This window comes from Phasianus colchicus, chromosome 2, assembly GCF_987193195.1.
Source record: "Phasianus colchicus chromosome 2, bPhaCol1.hap1.1, whole genome shotgun sequence".
Taxonomy (NCBI): Eukaryota; Metazoa; Chordata; class Aves; order Galliformes; family Phasianidae; genus Phasianus; species Phasianus colchicus.
In genome coordinates, this window is record NC_143437.1 from 79136213 (window position 1) to 79160692 (window position 24480).

Genomic DNA, 24480 nt, shown 5'->3' on the forward strand with positions numbered 1-24480 from the left:
CAGGTGCTGGCTGAAGGGACGGCAGAGCCTGGGCTGTCCAGGTATTTCTAGGCTGGGGGCAAGGCACTGTGTTTTTTTTTTATTACAGTTATACATTGTATTTCTAAAAAGAGCTTTGTTGGTGCTTGAACTTTGCTGGAGATTGACTGTGCAGCCTGGCGCTGTGGTGTTTCTCCCACCGGCACTGCTGTGTGCGCTGCTGATTTAACAGGGCACGTAAGGAAGCAGTTTTTTTTCAGGGCTTCTCTTCGCGTTGGGAGGGCTGGAGGATGAAGGGCTTCGCACGATAGAAAAACGGAAATAAACAGTTAGAAAAGGGAGAACAGTTATGATGTCAAAAAGCTGCAGAAGGTTTCAGTCGAGGAGATGAAACAGAACCGGGGGGGAGGAGAAGGCGAAGGGAAATTTAAACGGGTTGCGATAATTCAGCTGCCGAGCGAACGCCGCCTCCCGAGAGGGCAGCGTTTCCCGACGGCCGCTGCCGGCCCGCGGCGCTCATCGCTCATACCCACGGCTCACCGGCTGCAGGCCGCGGCCCAACTCCCGGGGCGCGGAGCCGCCGGCCCTCCTCCGCTCCCCTCAGGGCCCCGACGCCGGCCCCAACGGTCCCCGCGCGGCCCGCCTCGCCCCGCGCCCGGCCTCTGACCCGCGCGGGCCGCCCCTGATTAGCCCGCTCCCGCCGGAGAGGGGGGCGCGACGCGGCCGGGCGGCCAATCAGCGGCCGGGGCTGCCCCGCTCCGCCCGCCCCCTCGGCGAGGCGGGCGCTGGCGGTGGGGGCTGCCGGGGCGCCGGGGGCGGCGCGGCGGGCAGCGGGCGCGGGCAGAGCCGCGGGCACCAGCAGCGACGCCGCCGCCGCCAGCGCTGTCGGGCGGATCCGCGCTCGCCGCTTTCGCCGCGTGACTTTGGCAGCGCGCCGCGGGGACATTATGCCGAAGAGAAAGGTAACGCCGGGTCCCGCCTCGCCTCGTCCCCGGCCGCCCCGACCGCGGCACGGCGCCGCCTGTTGCGGGCCCCCCGCCTCCCCCCGCGGCCGCCGTCCCCGCTCGGCTCGGCTCGGCTCGGCTCTCCCGGGGCGGTGTCGCCCCAGGCGGAGGGGGGGGAGGGAGGAGGGGGACGAGGCGGCGGTCGCAACTCCCGGCCGGGGCGGGGGAGGCAGCGCGGCGCTGCGGGAGGAGTTTCCCGCTGCCAACTCCGGGAGGCGGGGGGCGAGGGGGGGGCGAGCCGCGCTCGGAACGGGCCGCTCCCTTCGTACCTCCCCACGTACGCGCCCACCGCGGGGCCGCTCTCGCCCGCCCGGGGTCCCCCGGTCGTCCGCGGTCGCGGCTCCACGCCCCGGGGGCGGGCGGCGGGAGGCGCTTCCCGGGGGAGCGGCCCGGCGCCAGCCCGCACCCACTCCCTCCCCCCGCTCTGGGGGCCCCGCCGGGGCTCACGGGCTGCGAGAAGGGCGCCCGGGGGGACGGCCGCGCTGGGGCTCTCCTCGAGGGCTCCTCCCCGTGGCGGGGGCTCGGCCGTGCGCGTCGGTAATAGATAACTGCGGCCCTGCGTGTCGAGGGGGTCAGCCCGAGAGCTTTGTCGCGGGTGGGGGTCCGCGGATAGCCCTGCGGCCGGTCAGCACGCCTCTGAATGAAGCTACAGGTTGATGATGCCTGCAGAGCCTTTCGGTTCTCCTTGTGGGTGGTGCTAACGTGTGAGGCAGGCACCTGAGTTATTCAGCCCCAAGTTAGCAGCCCCGTCCCAGCCGTGCCAGGGGGGCCGATCCCTGTGCCCCACCATGAAGCTGGAGGACGTGGGGCTTTCCCCCTGCCTTTCTGTCACTGCACCTTCGTGTAGGCCTTACGTCCTTCTGCACTTTCTGTGCTGCTGCTCATTGTAGGGAAAAGTTGAAGATGAACCTGTGCCTATAGGGTGACGCAGTGCAACTCTGAGAGCCTTGCTGCCTTCCCACACTGTTTCATTTGCCTGTGTGCAAGCTCACTGGAAGGGCTGCAGGCCGGCCCTCCTCAGGGGGAGCTGCTCCTGTAGGGTTTTACTGTCCATGGCAAAATGTTTGTTAAGAGAAACTTTGTCTGTGAGTCACAAGTCCAGGAGAATGTCATTCTTAGAAGGCTATTAAAAAATTTTATGTGTGTGGTTGGAGCGATGGAGACGAAGCGTGTTCAGGAAATGTGAAGCTATATATAAAATATGGAGTTGGGTGAAGCAGTGGTTCCAGGAAGTGGAACTTCTCTGCTTTTCGAGAGAAATGGAATTGCCACCAGTGTCCCGCAGTGGTCATTTCCATTCCGAGTAGCAGGGCAAGGGGCAGATGGCATGGTGATGGCTGGTATGGCATCGCCCCGTGTCCATGTGGGGACACAGCCATTGCTGCCACTAGCAGCAAATTCTAGTAAAGCACAGTTTTTAACTCATAAAAAGACTGCTAATCCCAATGGTTTTGTTAAGGAAGAAAACTCAAAAATAAACGTGAGAATATCTCAGTTATGGAGGTAAATAAAAAATACTGCAGAAGTGTGTGCATCTGCCTGCTCCTGTTTTTGTGGATGCCTTAGTTACCTACGTGGCTACTCCTTCCTTTTTGCTTTTCTGTGCATTTCCAAATATTTTATCTCTTTGCAAACTTCAGTCAGCAGCTGCATCTCTGGGTGATGCTCTCTATGAACATGACGACTGGTGACAGCAAGTTGTCCCCACTGGGAGGCTGTGGCATTGCGATGGGTGTTTCGCTGGTCCGTGAGTTCATGGATAAAAGGAAAGCCTTCCTGAGTTCAAGTGGTGTAAATGCTGCTCTTGGACAGAAGAAGGTTGAACTCTGGACCCTTCCTGACAGATTTCTGTACTGTGTGTGTGTTGTAATGATGTGTTGGGATGTTGTATTTCACAAGAAGGATGGCACGTGTGGGATAATCCACAGTGCTTGTTGTGGTATCAGTAGTGTGAACACCCTGAAATGGGTGGATGTGGTTTGTTTTGCTGCCTGCGCAACTGGAATTAGTTCTTGGGTTGTATTGGAAACCTTCTTAACCTTGAAACTGTATCAGTAAAGATGGCTCTGCGTTAGCTGGGAAGAATGAACAGAATAGATATCAGATAGAATCACAGAATGGTTGGGTTGGAGGGACCCTAAAAGCCATCTGGTTCCAACCCTTTGCTATGGGCAGGGCTGCCGTGCACCAGAGTGAGGAACTGTCCTTCATTCTTGTGAAGCTTTAATGTGTTTAGCACAGAGACGAATGGTGCTTGTATCTCTAAGTGCACTGTTCATTGGGGATGTCAGTAGGCCAAGTGGTTGTGTGTCCTGCACTGAATAGAGCCTGTTGGTTTGGGGCTGCATGCCAAAAGGATCCAGTTTGTTAATCTGCTTGCAAGCACCATGTCCTGTCCTTCGCATGTTGTTCTGAGAGCTCTTAGAGTTGAGTCAGATTTGAGGACTAGATACAACATTGTTTGCTTTTTATAACATCTTTGAACCTTGTTGTGGCTTCAGAGAAAAAAAAAAAAAAAACAATAATCCACCACTTCTGTAACCTATTTGCTCCCTTGTAGCCAAGGATGTTAGCTTCTGTGGTGCACTTGATGCTGTGAAAACAAAGAACATCTGGAGCAGGTTCCAGATCTGTTATGCAAACCTGCTTTCTCCAAAGTCAGTACATGTACCCAGCTGGTCTCTGTGCAGGAAAACAGAACTTCTGAATGCTGTCCTTGGAATGCTGCTTCTTCAGTAGAAGTTGGAAGGTGCCATACTTCATGCTTGTCCAGTGTTAATACATTTATTTGTGTGATCCCATTATATTTCTGTTTTGCAGGACTCTTACCTTACCAGTTTTTTCATCAACCAGGTGTCTCTTCAATGTGTTTTCTAATTCTTGTGGTTCAGTGCAGGTTCTCACATACTAACCTATATGGAATGTTCTGAGTTGGAAGGGACCCGTAAGAATCATAAAGTGTGGATTTTCTTCTGGACCTTAACTCAGTTCTCCTTGTGAAATTCTTCTTGGTGTTAGAATTTGTGTTTCTGAAATGTTGTGAATCTTCAAAGAGGAATGTAGTCCCTCTTCTGCTGATGGGGAAATGGAGCACAAAAGTAAGTGACCAATGGTCCCTTCATATTAGATGCTCCGTTTAAGATGTCTGAAGTGAAATGGCTACTTCCCCCTTAACAAGCACTGCTTATGTGCTCTGGGTGGTGCAGTTGTTCTAAAAATTTGTTTTCTTGCTTTGTGGCATGCACACAAACTGAGGAACTCAGCCTTGATGTCTGGTTCTCTGAAATTTTGTTGAAGCAACTTGTCTGTGACTGAACACCAGTCAGCTGATGAAGCTCAGCATTCTGCAATGCAGTATGGTGTGTTTTCAGCTGAAGTTTTCTTCGTTTTGAAGCTGCTAAGTGGGGAAGAACCTCCAGTGGTGACAAAGGGACCTTGCTGTCACTATCACTGGGCTTGGAAAGCTCCTGGTCTGTAGCTGAGGCCCTTGGTTCATCCTAGAATACGCCAACAGGACATGGAGATAGGAAAATGTGTGGCTTGTGTCATGCTCTGGAAGTGATTACAGACTGCAGGGACAAGGGGAATCAGCAGCAGATGCTCATGTCTTGGCTGCTGCCTGCTCCCCTTCTGCCCCTGTTCTCACTCCAGACTTTACCCCGCATTTCAGACTGACCGCATTCTCCTTTCTCCTGCTACCTGGGGGCTAAGAGAAGTCAGAGCTCTGAAAAGGTGATTTCTTTTCCATTTCCACATTAGATCAATCCTAGACCAGTAACTGCCAGAAGACAGGTGAGACAACAGCAGAACGAGACCTTCTTCTGATCCACGTCAGCAAGGTACCCCTGGCTTCGGTCAACCAAATTGAAAAATTCCTGCACACCAGCAGAGCCCTGGGGTGGGCTCCCACCTGTGGCCTCCTCTGCAGGGACAGGCCAAGTGCTTGCTGTGCAGTCAGAGGTGCACCTACGTGCCACCGAGGTCTGGAGGTGCCAGAGCATTTTTAAGGATTGCAGGATTCTTCTAATGTAAGGGAGAAAAGATGTTTTATAGCTTTTCAGTGTTAGGAGTTGTAGCACTTGTACTAAATTTGTAGTCACTGAGAATTTTAAAACTTGGTGTATTTGGAGCAGATTGCTGATTGGCCTGCTCTGGGTTTGGCATGACCTGACCGTCTCAAAGGATCTAAACTTTCATATAAAAATTAGGCAAAAAAGAAATGTTTATATCTGCCTATGGTACACTGCTACGGTGTAGCAGTGGTGAGTAGCACTGGAAAAAAAAATATGCTTGAGTAATGCTGCTGTGCCAAATTGCAATAAATGATATTGCAGGGCTAATAAATACCTGCAACATATATTTATCCATGGTTTATTTAAAATAGCTTATAAAGAGATATATTAATATAATTTTAGCTATGATTGGTTTTTAGAATTATGATGTTTATAAACTCATCGACCAAGGCTTTATAGATTTAAAATGTTTGATTGCTTTATACAATTCTGTAAAAATCTGACTCATTTAGTAACAATTGGTTACAATATATACAAATTTTCTTTTAGATCATGTTGAAATACAACTGGAGTTAATGAATGAGCATCCTCAATGTCTTTAGATTTTCACTGAATTACTGATTAAAAGTCATAATGCTGCTTGGTGCATTGGAGTGTGATACCTGGTGAGGTGCTACCAGTAATACAGTCTACTTTGAAGTCATCACCTTCCAGTTCAGAACTAACCAGATGCAAGTAATCTTTTTGTGTACAGGGATTTTAGGAAAGTGCTTAATGAAAATAAAAAAAATAAGCTTGACATTGGTTCAGATTGACAGTGGGGATATTTCATGTTCTGGAAGTAACAGCATTGCTCAATTTTCCAAAAAAAAAAAAAAAAAAGTCCCATGTGTGTAACTGGGGTGTAGCTGATATATGCTACCTATATCAGCATATCTGTGTGGTTTAATACTGCTTTTCTTCTATCTTGAAAAGCTTTAACTTTCTCTGCTGCTTTATACCAAGTAGTGACAACCTGTTAGAAGGGAGTAGTGCTGGAAGCAAGCTACTGACCACACTCAGAAGTAAAGTCTTCTTAAATCAGTTTTATTGTCGGTGAAATGGGCAGTGTGGGACTTTATGGATTGGACCATAGTTCAACAGATAGATCTCAGGTGGGCATATGCAGACCAAAAGAAGCAATTCCAGGTTAGACCTGTGAGATATTGTATGCATTTGATGTGTGTTTTTTGGCCAGAGCAATACACTGTTCTGGTTTCTCTGGCACCAAGAGTGGAACTGGCTTCATGGCAGGCAGGGTTGGCTGGGACAGGCAGAGCTCTCCCTAGCAGCAGTCAGTACAAATTCTGCCAGCCAGCATTTCATCACACCAGCCCGGCTTGGGCTGTCCTCACGGTTCCTAACGCAGAGGGCAGCGAGGATTCCTTAATTCATTAGTTGGTGCTCATCAGAACAACTCAGTGGTCAGATTGTATCCTTGCACTGTTGTGGAAAAAGATGTGTCAAGCTCATTTGGTTATTTTTTCCCCTTGGTGTCCCTTGGTGACCAATTTTCAATTAATTGCTCCTGTATCTTGGAGTTACCGCTCCTGTCTTCTTATAGTAAAGAGTGAGTGTACTTGGTAACAGGGAAAGCTGCAGGTATGAAAGGCGGTTCCCCAGGAGTGTTAGGGTCTGTCTGCTCCAAAAGATGGTGTGTGTTTCTTCCCAGTAGCATGAATTTCATGGGGACTGCTTAGATGTGTCAGCTCTTCCCACTTAGCCTTCTTCCTTGTCCTAATGCTGACTTAGTGGTAGCAGAGGGCGCTTCCATGGCTGGAAATGGAGTGTCTATGAAATTTATTTGTGTGGTGTTTGTTCTTCTCAAGTGGAGTTGAGGAGAGCTGCCAGTGCTTTCTTTGTAGTGGGAGAACATCCTTTTCTCTGCCACATCCTTCCTTTCTTATTCCAGTTGCCTCCTCTGGAAGTTTTATCTTCGTTCATAACTGCTTTTAGGTTGTCTGTGGAGCTCTCTATTCTTCTGTTGCAGTAGTGCAACGTGCTGCAACTAACCCCGCTGGAGCTCTTAATGGGACAGAAGAGCTTGGTGGATTAAAGGCATTGTACCAGTCACTTTCAGTGCTTGCCTTTTATCTGGGACCTGCTGCTGTCACCTCAGGGCTGGATGGTCCATGGCACCAGTTAGTTGCAGCTGCAAGAACAAGGGCTCTTTTTTACATTACTGTCTTCATCACAGTTACAACCTCTGGGAGGGGAGGCATGGTATACCTTCCTGTCATTCACAGTACTTCTTTTTGTTGGAGGTGTGGCTATTTTCAGGAATCGGTTGCATTGAAAACCGTTTAATTAATCTCTGTCTTTAAGCAGATGGAATATTTTATTTTTTAGGAGTACTCGGTGCTTTGCTTTGCAGATCTGATCAGTTTCATTTAGATAGAGATGACTTCAAAGCTCTGTCTTTAAGGTTTTAAAAACTCTGTGCATGTAAACTTGCACGAGTCTATCAGCTTTATCTCTCTTGCAGAACTGGCAGCAGCTTTGAGAGGCTGCAGAAATAATATTAGTGGTTGAATTTCATTCATCATATTCTTTGAATCTGCCTTTTTACTTTATGGTGGCAGTAATGTTGCTAAGCAAATATCGAGACAAGAATATTGGCTGTTTGTGAGGGTGGATAGTGATAGGACAAGGGGGAATGGTTTTAAACTGAGATGGGAGGTTTAGGTTAGGTATTAGGAGGAATTTTGTCACTTAGAGGGTGGTGACGCACTGGAACAGGTTGCCCAAGGAGGTTGTGGATGCCCCATCCCTGGAGGCATTCATGTCCAGGCTGGATGTGGCTCTGGGCAGCCTGATCTAGTGACTGCCCGCCCTGCACATAGCAGGGGAGTTAAAACTTGATGATCATTGTGGTCCTTTTCAACCCAGGCCATTCCATGATTCTGTGATTCTATGAATTTACTCATTAGCTGTCAGAATTCTCAGCAGTGGAGTTGGAGGGAAATGGAATGACTTCAGATGTGCTCTCTTTGCTGCTCCTGTAGCTGATCTGCATTTTTCAAAACACAGCTAATTATTTCAGTGGCTGAGGAAGGAACTGCTGTAAATTACAGCACTGCTGTTAAAATCTAGCTGCAACCCCTAGAAACTGCTGTTACTCCTTCACTCTGGTGTAGGCAGAAAATGTAATATTCAGAAAACTGTCTCCAAATAGCAAATGCAGAAGGTATTGCTTATGTTTTCTTAAGTCATTTGTCCCTTCCCAAATCACACAGCTCTGGCAAGTAAATGGGGTAAAAAGCAAAAGCCAAATCAGTTGTAAGACCTTTAAAATGTTGCATCGAATTTTAAGGTGGCTTAAATTATGTTGGTCAGTCTTTTGTTTTTCCCATTTTCTGTGGGAATAGCAAAACCACTACCTGCAATGAAGGTACTTATTCTGGATGGTTTGGGGTATCTAGAGGTATTCCGGGCCTGACTTTCTTTCTGTCTCTTCTGTCCACTGTGGAGGAGCATAAAGCTCACAGATTTTACTTGTTTAAAAATTAAGGAATGTAATAATGTGAGTTTGATTGTTGTTTTTTTTCCCTAATCCTACTGATTTTGATTACAACCAGGCTATATTCCTACACTTTCAGAGAATGCATGAGAAAATGATGAACATTTACTCTATTTGGCTCAAATTTCTAATAAAAAAAATGAGATTTTGATCAGGAACCGTGCTTTTTTCACTCCTCCCCCCCAGCTGCATATTAACAGCAGAGGATATTAATGGCCTTTTTTTATATTTAAACTTTTTAGTGCACTCTGTGTTTTCACTCTGTGTTTTCAGAACTTCATGACCTCAACACTCTCTCGCAAAGGGTTAGAAAATGAAATATTCTGCTTTTAATAGGCGCAGGTAATGCTGCAATGCTCCTTAAGAGAAAAGAATAAAACATTACGTAGACTGTATTTGTTTGTTGTTTGGGGTTTTTTTTTTCCTTTTTTTTCATCAGGAGTCTGTGTTTGATGTAGTACAGGTAGCGAAACAGAACTCGATAGTTCTGTATCTGGAGCAGGAGGGAGTTACTCTGTCATACATGTTTTAAAATACTTCTAAATACTTGACAAAGCTTAGGAACCTGCAGCTTCCAGCCTCTCTCTGTACAAAATAGAACTTGTGTATATATGCACACATATAAAATTTGCACACATCATACATGTATGTATAATTTATATGTACATATATTTATGTGTATTTATATGTGCACTTATATAAATAGTGTATAAGTGTACCCCCACCTTCTTAAAGGAATCTGCACAGCAGAACTTAAAAAAAAAATACTAAAAGAATATATAGAAAAGCCTCTCAGATTTTTGAAAGAGTACAAATCAGATATTAATTTTTGAAAATTATTTTAAAAATGCAGCTGCTAGCCAAATTTATTCTGTGCTTCATACATGATTTGGTCAGGATTACTTGATTATAACATTAGTGGCATAGGTTTTTGGTGGTGTTTTGTTGTGTGTTTTTTTTTTTTTTTTTTTTTTTGGATAAACCATGGCCAGGCTTTTTGTAGGGGAAACAAAAGTGTTAGAAGGAGTGTACTACTTGATGTCTTTGGGCATTTAATAGGGTGAGTTAATTCCACTTGTGGAGTTCATTCTTATTGCCTTGGCAGCAAGCACAGTTGTATCAGCTGAAAACAAATCAAAGAACCAGCTATAAACAAAGGTCAGTGATAAGATGCTGCAGGAGCTGAATGAGGAAACAATGGTTAGAAGGGTGGTGCGGGAGTTGGTTGGTGTTGAATTACTCAACATGCAGAGCATTCCTTAATCCAAACCAAAAAATAAACAGCATTTTAATTACATTTATGAAATGGCACAAAATTTAGAGCTGCTGTGAAGATGGAAATAATTATAAGATCTTGCGTGTATGGGTAAAGGGTTCGTTGAATTGAATTTAGTCTAATGCAGAGCTCTATTCACAGGGAAGGAAGGGAAGGGAAATTTTAGGATAACAGTACAATAAAACCTGACAAAGGCTTAGGACTCGATACATTGCCTTTTCCTGCTGCTGTCATTTTGCTGCAAGCTTTTATCATGTTTTGGTGGATGAAAAAGAGTTGTTGGAGGAACAACCAAAGCATTACGTCATGGAAATCACAGCTGGGATGGTGAGCCAGGAAAGTATCTCCAGGCAGTCCCATCGCGGGCGGCGTATTGCGGTGTGGCTGAGCAGAACAGATCGCGAGGAGGGGAGGAACTGCTGTGGAGAATGCTCATCTGCTAGGACAGTTAGGGCTTCCCACCTTCCTAACTTCTTAATGTGGTGGTGGTTGTGAAATTGGTATCTGCTTTTTGCAGGGATATGAGAGAACTAATTCCTGTCCCACCAGAGCTGAGGTGTTAAGTGTCGGCTAGTAATACGATCCTTCAGAGAATGAGTGATCTATTTCATTTTACAAGCAACCTGCTGTACCAACTGTTACTTCTCATGTACTTGTGCTCGTCATGCTTTTAGTATACTCCTTTATGATAGTGCAATCCACTCATTATCTACAAAATATTTATCCTGAAGCTGGTCACTGCAGGTTCAGACCTGTGCCTTTGTATCTCTCAAATAGGTTTCAGTAACTTTAATCCTTTGAGTAATTGTGCTTACACTAAATCACACATATTACAGGGCTTTGATATAGAAATTGACACTTTGTTTGTTTGTTTTTTCCTTTTGTCGTACAGCTCTACCAGGTAATCTGGCCTTCAGAACAATAATGAGAAGGAAATTTGCTTGTTTATTCTATGAAATGTTTTCTCAAAAAGGTTATCTAGTTTCCTGCTCTCAACAGTTCTGCAATGGTGCTGGCACTGCAGTTACCACAGCATCGTCCTGCTGCATGGAGACACCAGATCTTGGGTTTACCTCACAGCTGTTGAAATAAGTACAAGAACTGTGTATATAAACAGTCTCAAAATTAATATTTCTTTACTTTTTTTTGAATGCTGTGTTAATCTATTATATATCTTTGTTTTCCCAGTCCTCTCAAAATCATTTTCTAGATTGTCCTGGAAAAAGAAAAGGAGGGGGGAAAAAAAAAAAGCCCTGTAACAACTGATTGCTAATAGGCAGGGGGAATCTGGCTTACAGCCCTTCATGTTAGCTGTGTGGTATAGAAGTCATGCATATCTGACAGATCTGTTGAAGCTTAGCTGCAGCTCAATTTGCAATCGTATTGCCAGTGTGTAGTGCAAATGGAGGCATGACACAATGTGTGGTCATCTGAACCTAAAACTTGCTGTTGGATTAAATGTCAAAAGCATATTTATAGTTCTCCAGTCATCTCCTTTGCTGTGCCTTCTGTGTAACTGTGTCTGGAGAAAACAAAACAGCACTATTATCTGTATCCTTATCTGTAGTTTCTTTTACTGTCCGTCTCATCTCTTGTAGGCAGCCATGCAGCATCAGGCATGGCAGGCTTATAGAGGCTGCTTCCAGTATAATGCAGGCATGTTGTGCCCTTCCCTGTGGTGCAGTGCCAGCACTGATCCTTCATTTTGCAGCACCAGACTTGCAGTGTGCACAGTCCTGCCCCAGCTGGCTTACAGTGCAAGGCATGGAACCAGGGTGTGCTTATTGTGAGCAGGGTGTCACGCGAGGCATGGTGAGCCGTGGCATTACCTCAAGTCTGGCTGCTTTGAGCCCAGAGTTCCTCCAGCAATTTGTCACCAGGGCAGAGGATGAGGAAGGGTTTCCGTGGAAGAGCTGGGGATGAGAGGACTTGAAGCTTTTGATGGTTTCTACATAAAAGTCTTGAGAGTTCCAAATAGATGTGCAGGTTGCTGCTGCCTCTGGCATGCCATGTTCTCTGTGAGCCATACTTGGCCCAGATACGTGCGTGTGCAAATCTCTGATCCCTGGGAAGAGGAGAAAGTGCTGCAGAAACTTGCATGGAAATCCACGTCGGCCAAGATTTTCTGGAGCCTCTTAATAGTAACTCACAGAGGGGAAAACAAATTCCTTTTCCTCCTATATATAATATATTGTAGCCTGACAAGTTTTTGGTGCCTCTGTCTACATGAAGAGTCCCTGGCCACAGTTGCCCCATGCCGCTTCATTCCTGCCTGCTGCGCTGGCTCAATTGTTTGTGCAGCTGTGCAGTCAGATGGTTCTGCTGGAGCCAGGGAAGGCTATAGATCTATAATCTGCAAATGGATTTATAAGATTTATATACTTGTTTAACAGCAGCAGGCTGTTTTTCAATGGGATCAGTTGCCCTCCTTGCAACATGGTCTCCCTTGCAGCTCTGTGGCCTGCAGGGGAACCAAGGCCTGGGAGCGCACACGGCCTACAGCGCCTGACTCGTAGTAGTGATTGCAGTGGGAAGGGACCGGCTGTGAGATGAAATGAGAGTGTGGTACAGCCCCTGTCTGCCTGCCACACCTTGGAGATGGTCACTGGGCATATCCAGCTGGAGAGAAAAATGTTAGGCCTTCATAAGTGAAGGCTCAGGGGAGACCTGGGTAATGGCCTTCCTATACCTAAAGGGAGCTTGTAAGCAGGAGGGCAGTCAACTTTCTGCATGGGTAGATAGTGCTAGGACAAGGGGAATGGTTTTAAACTGAAATCTAGGTTAGATGTCAGGGATACATTTTTCACTCAGGGAGTGGTGAGGCACAGCTGTCCAGAGAGCTGTGAGTGCCCCATCCCTGAAGATGCTCAAGGGCAGGTTGGTGCCTTGGGCAGCTGAGCTGGTGGGGGAGCAGCACTGCCCAAAGCAGGGGGTTGGAACTGGCTGTGCTTTGAGGACCCTTCTAACCAAAAAGCCATTCTGTGATTCTATGATTCCATTCTATGAACTATTCTCGGATTTTCTGGCTCAGGAAGAACTAATTAGCTAACCTAATTGGGCTAGGTTAGGTAATGTATCATAGTAGTATACAGTGGTTGTGGTTCCATTAACAGTATTTTAATAAAACTTCAAATTTGTTCTGTGGTTAGCTTTGTGAACGGTTTTAAAATCTGTTGTCAAGCAGTAATACTGACATCTAAAAACAGACTGCTCTGTCAGAAGCATAGGCATGGTTTCAAACTAAAAGAGGGCAGATTTACAGTGGATAGAAGAAAGAAGTTTTCTACAGTAAGGGTGGTGAGGCACTGGCACAGGCTGCAACGAGAAGTGGTAGATGCCCTGTCCTTGGAAACATTCAAGGTCAGGCTGGATGGGGTTCTGAGACCCTGATGGAGCTGAAGGGGTCCCTGTTCATTGTAGAGAAATTGGACTAGGTGACCTTTAAAATTCCTTCCAACTCAGACGATTCTATGAATTTATGATTCTATGGCTTTCATTAGTACTGAAACAATTGAGTAAACTACTGTGTGCTAACTATTCAGAGTGAGGATTTGTTCCTGGCCATCACTAGGAGGCTGCTGGCATGTGGCAGGCTGTGTGTGAAGATTTATCCTTGTTTCAAAGCTCTGAGGTTCCTAAAGTGAAACAGTGTAAGCCAGCCTGGTTGTGGAGTGGGAGTTGGTTCAGTTTACAGTGAGTTTTTTAGCCTGGCTTCCAAGATAAATGAATTGTGCTGTCTTGCTGTCCCTACCCCTATAAACTGTGAGCCCCTTGGCCACTGTGGGGGGATTATAAAACTTGTGAGAGTTTCTATACAAAAAAGTGCTTAGCACTGGAAGGATGCTATTTGAATTCCCTCTAATGGAAAGGATGCAGAGTAAGTTTGTTAGACTTGAGAAAATTCATATGGGAGAAGCAGGTGTTCTGAATCCATGAGCTGGAGAATGGCTGTGCTCAAAGCCTGCACCATATTGTGTGCTGAAGAGGGAAGTTGTAGGAACGAGGCTCGCTGATCATAGAGCCGCTCGGTTTTGTCTTTTGTGCTCCCAGCCCCACACTGTCAGGCGGCAGCAGCTCTTTCATGACTGAACGGAGAGGCTTTGAGGAATGCAGCCCCGGAGCAGCCCTGCAGGAGGCTGGCGAGGCTGCATGGCGCAGGGAGCAGCCAGCCAGGCTCCATTTTGGATGCCGGGCTGTTGCTATTCTGAGTTGCGCTGCCCTGCTCACGCAGCTTAACTTCCCGCTGTGTTCCAGCTACTTAGATGGTCGCTCCTCGGCTTTTTTTAAACCAGCTGCTTTTGTGGCACGCTTCGTTTCTGTCAGGAGAAGTCAGCAACAAAGCCACGTTCTGTTTTCTGGTGAGGAGCTGAAAATATCGTTCTGTAAGGATGTTAGCACCCAGTGACAGAAGACAGTGGTCAGCTGCTGCAAACCCGTGTGTGTGACTGAGGAATTCCATGTCAAAACCTGAGGGCAGCCTGGGGCAGGTTTGGATTGAAAGGAGAATGGAGAAGATAGCTGAACTGCTTCTTTACGGATTGGAATACGGAACAGCCACCACAGTGCCTTCTCTGCTGCCTGTTAAATGCCTTTTTTTAACCACATGCCTTCATTGTAGTTCTCCAGCTGCTGCTGTTTACTGTTTTCCCATGAATTGCTTGCATCTAGGTGGAAACCATGTTGTTTGCAAAATGTAAAATAATGTAGCTTGAGTTGTAAATAAAATAAGCTGAATTTTTAGCAGTGTTTCTCTGGTACCTTTGGCAGACAAACATTAGATCGATCAGTCTGAGGCTTTGCTCCTGTGAAGAAAGCTTGTCCCTGGCTTTCCTGCTGAAGTCTTGGTGGTTTACTGATTTTTATTGTTTTGATGGGAGAGATGAGATGAGGGGAAGATACTGTTACAGCTTCCAGCTGAGTGAGCCTGAGGCACAAAAAGAGTAAAGGAGATAAATAAATCACTCATTTCAGTAATGCTGGGGTTTTCTGGTTCACCTCATCTCATTACTACTGAAGTTGGTATTTGGAAAGGAACATGTCAAGTTTCTTGGGGACTTCTAAAGTCCTCATGGAGCAAACCGCTGGTTTGTAGTCCACACTTGCTGTGCTTCCAAGCACTGATGAGGTGGGACTCCCATTGCAGCCTGCAGATGCTGTGGTTAATTGGCTGGAGGGATTACTGAGGGATGATGGTGTGCTGCATGATCTGATGCCTACAATCCTGGTGGTGATCAGTCCTCATATTCCTGAATGAAGGTATTCTATCCTCATATTCTAGAAATGGCACTGTTACAATGCTGCTTGTACCAGGCCTCCTTAAGTTGTTGCAATGTATGGAAAGAAGAATCTTCAACATAATCTTTGTTTGCTGTTGCTTGGATGTTTTTAATTCTGTAATAAAAGTGCTGACTTAATATTTTCTTTCAGTCTCCAGAGGGTGCTGAAGGCAAGGATGCAGCAAAAGTAACTAAACAAGAGGCAAGTGTATTTCCTTTTCAGTTTGTTTGTTTGTCTGTTTGTCTTAATTCATTAAGGCATGTGTTTATTTAATTGGAGATCTGCAGCCTTGCATATCAGAAGACCACATGTGGCTCTGCCACTCTAGCAAGGTGATTTCAGTGGGAGTAAAGGCAGTTTGCTTAAAACTAGAAGTGAGCCACATTTGTAGCTTATATAGTGTGATATGGTTTTGGTGTGCTGAGGATTCGTTCAGCGTAGTGATACACAAAATAAATTTAGATGTTTTCTAGGCAAGCTTTGGTAAGGCAGCAGCATAGAATGTCACTGCATGGAACTGTGTGTCACTGTCTCCAGTGATTTGGCAAGTGGGGTTAATGCACACGCCTCAGCCACACTACTTCCAGACTTGAGTGACCGATAAAAGGGTGTCTTGAGTTAAGATACTGGGCTCTGAACAGCAGCTGATGCATTTATGTGTTTTCTTTGTCTGAATTTCTCTTAAGGGCACAGTAACTTCTGTCAGCAAAGGGAAGGAGACAGCAGGTAGTATATTGACCACTACAGTAAGCTGTGCCGGAGCTTGTCTGCCATGGGAATGTAAAAAGAGAGGCAGAGGAGTATGAGGATTTGTTTTCCTGGGTTGTCATCTTTTGTAGCAGATCAAGTTAAATCAGATCAGGACCTTGAGAAGAATGGGTGAATATTCAAATGAATTAGTTCTTATAAATATTTGGGCATATTCATACAGGAAAAAACCCTGATGGAAGTTTTCTTTTTGTGGTTTGCAAAATTGGTAGTTGGTCAATCTAGCAGGAAAAGATGGTGCCAGGAAGATGTTAAAATCTTTCAAAAAATAGCAGCGCTTTAAATGAACTCCTGAAAAAGAAAAATAGTTGAGACAAAAGGAGGCCTGGATTTTTGGTATCTCAGTATCTTCCTTCAGAATTTCCTATGGAACCAGTCAGTTGGTTTTTGCTTTGGTGTTTTTTGTTTTTTTTTTTTTTTTTGCAAAACATGGAAAGGCCAACTAAATCATGATTAAAAAATATAATCCTTTTTGCACCAAATTCATGTTTTTCTCTGTACAATTTTAAAAATAATTTCTTCAAGGGACAGAAAAATAAAAGGTAGTATGAAACTTGGTTATAGATTGACATTGTTACATGCCGTACTTGTCTTTAATGTTTCTCTAGATCAATAATATCAGTAACTACAGCTAAATTCCTTATAGGCTGCTGAACCATGCATAAATGGGAAGTAGTAATAAAAATTGTGCCAGGTATCTGACCACAATAATCAAAGTGACAGTGTTGTTCAGAAAGATCAGAGAGGCTCTGAAGACAGCATTGGTGTTAATGAAGGTGTATGAGAACTGTTGAGTCACAGCCTGATCTACTGATTGATCACCTTGGGAAAGGACCCTGTCAGCCCTGCAAGCACAGGTGAAGGCAGTTCAGCTGTCACCAGAAGGGGTGGAGCCTGGCTGTACCTCTCTTAGATCCCATTTAAGGGCTGACTGCCACTGTAGAAGGGCCTCTGGTTGGAGATCACCTCCTTATGAAATTTTTCCCTATGAGCCCAGACTTTGGAGATGGGTGAGCATTCCTTTCCTGTTTGTCCTTTTGCCATTCCACTCCTGTATTGCCTTTCCACTGTAACAGGAGGTTTCATTTACCCCTCAGATATTTGGTAACAGGCATAGGGTGGCACTGTAAAAACAACAACAAAAAAAACAACCTATAACAAGAAAAAGTTAAAAACTGTAAGTGCTTGCTGCCTGGAGGGACAAAACAAAGGGCCGATGAAAGGGTAATCAGCTCTTTTCAATGCTTTCTGTAGTGTTGTAGGAATTAGTTATCAGAAAACTAACCTGTAATTGTTCTTTATCCTGGCAGGAGTGTAAATCCAAGTAAACTCTACAAATTCATCAAGAAAATGAATTTTATTAAAATTGGTAACCTGTTAAAAGGAGCATCTAAAATGTTTAATGGTTTCAAGTGTCAGAGGAGCTACATGATATACTGTACTAAAGGCTCACAGAAATGCATGCCATTTTTCAAAAACCCTCCCACCCATTGAAATGACTGAATGGCAAAATAAAGGGAATGTGTTAGTTTTTTTTTTTAAAGGTGTTTTTGTAGAGATGGAAAATAATGAGGAAGAGGACTAACTCTCCAGCAGGCCAGTCAGAAGCTGAAATACAGTAATGAAGTTCTTGCTGTGGAAGGTTCTTACAGAGGTTCTTGCAGTGGAGCCGTTTCCCATGGGTGTAATATTTGGAGGATGTTGTCAAGGAGAGGGAGATGTAGGCAGCCCAGCTATGGAGTTGCCAAACTGTTACATGCAAGACATAATTTAGTGCTTGCATTGGCCCCTATACCAGGGTAACTGGAAGTGATGAAACACTCCTAGTACTTTAGATAAGGGATTCTGGAAAACAAAGACTGTAAGTCTGAATTGGAAAACTAGTAAATAAAAAACAGTAGAATGAGTACTTGTGGGTGAATGTATAATGGGAGAGTCAACACAGATTTTGCAGAGAAAAGTGCTACTTCACATGGCGGAATTGTATGTAAAAGACAACAGGTGTATAAATGCTCTGTCAGTCAGCATGGCATCTCACTTGCATGTAAAGAGCACGTTTGGATAAGGCTCCCCAAACAGGTTCTTAAAGGAAATGAGCTTGCATGGATTAAATGGAAGACCTTCTAAAGAACTGATAGCAGATAAAGATAGAAGAGATAGGGAAGTAGTAGTTAATTTTCATAATGGAGGAGAATTATTGGTGGGGTATTGAGGACGTTTGTATTTGGGCTTGTCTGAGTATGTTCATTATGTGGTCTGAGTATATTCATTATGTGATCTAGGAGAACAGGTGATGGAGAAATGACTAAGTTTGCTGAAGTTCATGAAAAATTATCAGGGTAGTCAGAAGTGAGGAAGTCTGAGAAATATGTTATCTCACTGATAACGTGGGATAAAACATGAGTCAAATTCAATGTGGAGAAATGCAAATTAAAACAGGGAAAGCTGTTAGTGAGTGTCACCAAATCAGTTATTGGAGAGATGGTAGAATCACTCTTAATGGTTATTAGAAAATGCCCATTTTTCTAGTCAAAAGGTAAATAGAATGTGGGGACAGTAATGGAGGACAGAGTGGGATACATGAGAGTATCACAGTGAGCACCCAAAGGGGAACTACCAAATAATTTCTCTTGGCTCTTCTTTAAAAAGGATAGAAGGAAAACCATATGAAGGATAGTTGAACGTAGAGGGGGATGTAGAACAGCCTTCCAATGGAATCTACCAGATTCCAGATTCTTGACTTTTCATATGCTGTGTGATAAAGTCATCAGTCACGTGGAGAAAGGCAAGGAATAACCCAGAAGCAGGAGGAGTATAGTGAAGCAAGAAGCAATAAGCTTAAGAGGAAGACAATGAAGGGAGGAGGTTTTTCTTTTCCACACAGCATGTACTTGCCTTATGGAACTCATTACCCCAGGATGTTATGGAAACTGAGAGTGTAAATGAGTTCACTAGGTTATTAGACAAATGTATGGGGGAAAAAAAAGTCCCTTGGGGCTGTTAAACACATGATGTGTATAAAATATCCAGGTTGGAAAGTCTGCAAGGTGGATTGCCAGAAGCTGAAGCAACAGGAAAGTGCAAAAAAGTTGTTTTGTGTCTGCTCCATTTCATAGACAGTTTCCATGGATGTTTGCTAGTGTCATACAGAGTGTGCTGGTTGTTTCTGTCCTGTTAGGACTGTTTGAAGGGGGAAATTCCAGAAGCACATTTCAATGTTCCCTTTGCTGACCTGACTGCAGTTACTTCCTTGTAGTCGAAAAGCATAACATATGTATCAACTCTGAATGGGAATTAAAATGACTTACTGGTCAGGCATTTTTAAGAAACTAAGGGGGGGGTGTTGTGCTGAGTTCCTTATGACAATTCAAATCATATATAAAGCTAATCGTGAAACTGAAATGGTTGGGGTTATGCAAGGTGTTATAATTTATCTGAAGCAAATATTACCCTTGAAAAATTAAATGCTAACATCACAATTCAGTGCCTAAACATTGAGGGATAGAAATAGTTGATTGTGAAAACATATTTGTAGAAGGTACCTCGAGCTAGGAGTTCTTTGATTACCAGACCAATTGAAATGCTTTAACTTGTTCTCAGAATAGTGCTAGTTTGCTTAACCAGCAGTCAATATTCTAAATTGCCAGGAAAAGAAAGGATTGCATTTTTTGTTAATGTTGCTTACATATTTGATGGCTGAAAATATTTCCAGGTGTTCTTTGATAAGATTTCTATTTCCTTGAACTCAGATCTGAACTTTTTACTAGGATTGATGGAGGATAATTGAATTGTTCCAATGAATACAAGTTACTCATTCTTTGGATATTAACAGCTTTTTTTTCTTTTGTGAGTTATGTGGAGCCATAGCTTTTCTTTTTTTCAGCTCAACTTAAATGCTTACCATGTGATTAAAAAAGTATTTTTGATTTACTTTTTCAGCTGTGTTATGCAGGCTATTTGTTACAAGGGAATTGTCTCTATTTTCATTACAAGTAAGAATCCAGTTTTATGACATAGCCAAACCTTAATGGTGTTTGCTAACCATGCCATATAACTGGATTGTGGGTTCTTCATCTGTTTTAGCGAATACAAAAAATGTTGTTAGTAGACTACTGAGCTTACAAGCATTTCTAAGACCTATCTAATATTCAATACATTTATGAGAAAGTTCAGAAGGAAATAAAGTTTAGTAAGGAAGGTGATGATGAAAGGTAGAAGAAATGTAAAGTATTTGACTTTCTTCTTTCCTTTTTGAAATTATATTTAAGTAAAGGACATCATGTTTATGGAGCTGCCCTTGTATGCCTGACTCTTGAATTGAGTGTGGGGGGCAGCTGTGGAAACAAGGGGCCCCTCAGTTTCATGTTTTGGAATTTTCTCTCTTCCTTTAGGGAAGGATGTTATCTTTATTGTGCTGTTTATCAGATAGTGTTTCTTACTGGCTATTACAAATAAATGGATTAAAGGAACATCAATCTAAATATTTAAGAAATAGAAGTATTTCTTGAGAAAGGTTCAGTGCGCAGGTAGTCAAGCTTGCTGTATTTTTTGAACATTTCCTAGAGCAGCAGTGGACTCAGAAGTACTCGTAAAACAGGGAAAAAGTAGTGTTTTACCATACTGAGAGTAGACTTTGACATCAGTAATGATTTTTTTTTCAGGAATTACAGTTTCCACATCACTCAACCCTAAAAATGTTCCTCCAAGATGAGGAAACCCTGAGTTGTGTTTGGCAATAGATACTTATTTTGGTAGGGACTTATTTTATGCTGTCATCAAGAAACAACTGATAACTGTGTTGCTTTGAATACCATTTGCTGTATAAGCCTATAAAGATGCCTTCTTTTTTCCTTTCTGTAGCCCACAAGACGATCAGCAAGATTGTCAGCTGTAAGTATGTGTAACAGCCCTTGGTGTATACTTTTCTAGGCACGTGTTTTCTCAGACAAAACAGGTTTGTTATATTTTGCTTGATTCCATTTTTATTCTTGCTGAGGGGTATTCAAGAACTCTAGAGCTAAATATAATTTATTTTCTTAATTTCAGGAGGTTATTCTTCCCAGCTCAGTGCAATGCTATCTGTTACATGTGATGTTGACTTAGTACTATTTTGCAGGCGGATGTTAGCTGTGGAAATGGAACTTCTCTGTGAAAGGGGAAGGATTGTCCTTTCAGGGTTTAGTTTGGTGCTGCCACTAGTGTTTGGGTTTAGTTCCTTTTCTCTGTTGCAATGTATCTGATGGGCTTTTTAAAAATAGTTATTTGTAATCTCCACATTTGACTTTGACTTAGAATGACCCTCAAATTGCCTTGACTCCTTGATGAGTGAGCTAATGAAAATAGATGTGTGTACAGTGATGAGGTACATTAATTTTTTCGTCTTTTTTGGTGCATGGTATGGAGTGGGATGTAAGGGGAAAGGGTGAGGTGCGGGGAAGCTGCTGAGTGGAGGTTGGGTGGTTGCCTCCTGGTTATATATCTAACTAATTGTGCAACTAAAAATGTTTTTTAGAAACCTGCTCCACCAAAACCTGAACCCAAGCCAAGGAAAACCACTAAGGTAAATACTCTTCTTTTCAGCTGCCATCATTGTAGCCAATAATAAGCAAGTACACTCCCTCTTTGCATTGCAAACAGTTGAATTCACAGAGCATTTGCAAGAGGCATCAGCTCGCCCGCCCTCCTCCCAGTTCTCCCCTCAAAAAGAAAAAAACAAATTAGATCATTCTTTTCTTTTGGTTCCACCCCTTCCTGGCCTCATTACTGGCCCCAACAAAACGTCTTGCCTGTTTGATATGCAGACTATGTTAGTTTGTAGTAAATTCTTAGTTTAAGAAAAAATCTTCACCTTTCCTACACCTTTCCTGAAATTTACAGGTCTGGTTTCTACAATAGGATTTGAGATTACTCTGTACCGTTCTGTTTTGCTGTCAAGAGGGGCAGTACTTCATTTCATAGTGAGACACTGTTATCTCTTCTTGAAGCCTGACTATTGCTGAGAACGCACAATTATAATTAAAGGTGGAATTAAATACATTTAAATTGAATGGCTTGGGTTTTCTAGGCCAGTTACAGTCAAATTAAAATCTTATTAGTGTCTGAAATACCTTTTCAGGATTTCTGCATGTAAATCATGTGCTTCAGAAACCGTAGATCTATTTGCGCCCGAGAGGAATGCTAAGTAAGAACAATTGCTTTATCATAAAAAAGCATACTGCTGGAAACTCAATCTAGCTCTCCTCACACTCACATTTTTCAAGTCCCTGCATTGGTATCTCAGCTGGGGAAGTATCAGAATACGAAGTGAATGTGTAGAAGTAAAACTCCACAACTCTGAGCACATTATTATTTATCAACTGAAAGTCTCTTGAGCTTCCCTCTTCTCTCTTTAATAGAGTATTAATAAAGAAGGGAATGCATAGGTTCTGTATCTTCCAGTACATACTGTGTGTGCATTGAACATGGTGTTACAGCATCTGATGAGGCTGCATTAGAGAAATCCGAGATATATTTCTGGTGAATGGAGTCCTTTTTGACATAATTCTGGGTAATGTTTTAGTACAGTAGTCTGAATTTTTCTAAATTGAAACTGGATTTTAAGGAATCTATTAATCTTAGTCTCCTTAACAGAGAAGCAGCAGATTTGTACTCCAAGCCTGCTAATAAGCAATCAAACATAATAAAGATTCAGGTTCCTTTTATTGTTCAAAGGTTGCGTATTATGAATTTACTAAGTCCTCAGCTTGTTCCTTCATAGCTGAAGATTTAGAACTAAGCTCACAGCACCGGTAAGCATCTCAGACGAGCATTACAGCTGCTGTGTGACATTGAAGCTCAAGAAAGAATTGAAGTTACTAGCTGCCCAGTAACTAGGATTAATAACATCCCTTCTTCCCTGCCTCACTCTTCTACAGGGATCTTTCAGGAAAGATAGTCAGTGTTTGATTCAAAAATATCCCTGCTCCCAGCTACTGCTGCCATTTTGCATGGATAATCTGAAGCGAATGATGCCACAGAAGATCTCCACAATTTTTATCCAACTACTTTAAATACCAATGTGAAGTAAATGAACTATCATTTAAATTTTTATCTCATTGTACTTACAATCTTCTCAGATCGCAAACATACCTAGAGCAAGGAATTAAAAAAAAAAAAAAGAGTTCTAACGTACAAATAGTTTACTTAAAAGTATATCTCCAAATGAAAATAGCAGAGTCACCATCCCTGGAGGTATTGAAGAGTTATGTAGTAGAGGCAGTGAGGGATGTGGTTCAGTGGGCATGGTGAGGATGGTTTGATGGTTGGAGTAGATGATCTTAAGGTCTCCTCCAACCTTAATGATTCTGTACTACGATTCTGTGAAACTGTAGATGTTAGAATAGTTCCTTTTGGTAAATTCTCTGCTTTGTGTTCTTGCAGATAGAATTTTATCAGTGTTTGCCTTCCTAATGTGTCGGTTGGTTCTCATGTGGACATGAAATGAATATTACAGATGTTATCAGACTAACAAAAGGACAACCAACAAAAATGCTTGTTTTTTTAAAATCCAGTTTATTATTTCATGTGAATCAAAAGCGTAATTTTGTTACATGCACAGCATGGTGTTTGTGCTTGACTGAATAACAATGGTATAGTTCCATATATCACACTTGGATTTGCTTATAGCTGTGCATACAGAGATATATATCAGTATACAGAACTCTGTGTATATAGCTCAACCAAAATAGTATGAGGGTTTTTTGTAACCCTGTGTATTATCAGAAGCAGTAAGGAAGCATGCGTCAGCACTTTTTTTTTCCAAAAAAATTTCAGGAGTCTGTATAAATTTGGTGGTATAAAAATTCCAGGTATCTTTCATCTGGTTTTGTTTCAGTCCAGCACATGCAGGTTGCTAAATTTGTTTCTTTGTTGGTAAGAATAATGTAGTTGAGCTGTCTACTCATTCAGTGTCTGTGCCCATATTTGTAATCTTCTGTCAGAAGGAACCTGGAACAAAGGCCAACAAAGGTGCTAAAGGGAAGAAGGATGAAAAGCAAGAAGCTGCAAAGGAAGGTACTACACCATCTGAAAATGGTGAAAATAAAGCTGAAGAGGTACTTTCCACACATACCTCCTGCTGATTGAATCAGTGCTTTTTTAATTATTCAGCCTTTCAGACATTGATGATAGCGTGTTCATAATGTTTCTTTTTATTGCCCATAATGTTATTGCAGATTCTCATCTCTCGCTCAACTGTTAGTGTTTCAACATCCAGAGGTGCCCCACCCAGCACACTGTCAGTAAAAGGGCAGATTGAAACAGTGAAAGTTAAGGGTACGGTAGAGCATTCTACTTGTGTGCAGTGAATAGGAACAGATAGTAGTGTGGTGCTTTTCAGTATGAACCATGGAAGCTGGCAGGTAAGGCTCGTATTGCTTTTGAAAAGCTGGGTCCAACAAATTAAGAAGAGTGTGTGAATGTACCTGTTTTGTTTGTGTAAATGTAATGTTAAAGTAGGTTTGAAACCAAGCTGTTACAAGTAAGAAATGGAAGGAGTAAAGATAGTGTGGGTGTTTGTAGACGTCATGGCAATTTACCATAGTAATTAATTCCTTTCTCTCTTCT

The 24480-nt window shown here is 43.2% G+C and overlaps 1 protein-coding gene across 1 annotated transcript; it reads left to right on the forward strand.

Annotated features, from left to right (window-relative positions):
• Positions 1 to 780: 780 nt before the first annotated feature.
• On the forward strand, positions 781 to 24480 carry HMGN3 (high mobility group nucleosomal binding domain 3). Its single transcript, XM_031610796.2, has 6 exons — positions 781 to 941; positions 15259 to 15309; positions 20737 to 20766; positions 21389 to 21436; positions 23856 to 23969; positions 24090 to 24480. Exons 1-6 carry the CDS (start codon positions 927 to 929, stop codon positions 24219 to 24221), a joined length of 390 nt encoding a protein of 129 aa, XP_031466656.1. The 5' UTR covers positions 781 to 926; the 3' UTR covers positions 24222 to 24480.

Excerpts from the sequence above, each read along its gene's own strand:
- HMGN3 (XM_031610796.2), top strand. Across the intron at positions 15,310-20,736 it reads CAAAAGTAACTAAACAAGAG|CCCACAAGACGATCAGCAAG; the intron begins GCAAGTGTATTT and ends TCCTTTCTGTAG. Across the intron at positions 20,767-21,388 it reads GATCAGCAAGATTGTCAGCT|AAACCTGCTCCACCAAAACC; the intron begins GTAAGTATGTGT and ends AATGTTTTTTAG.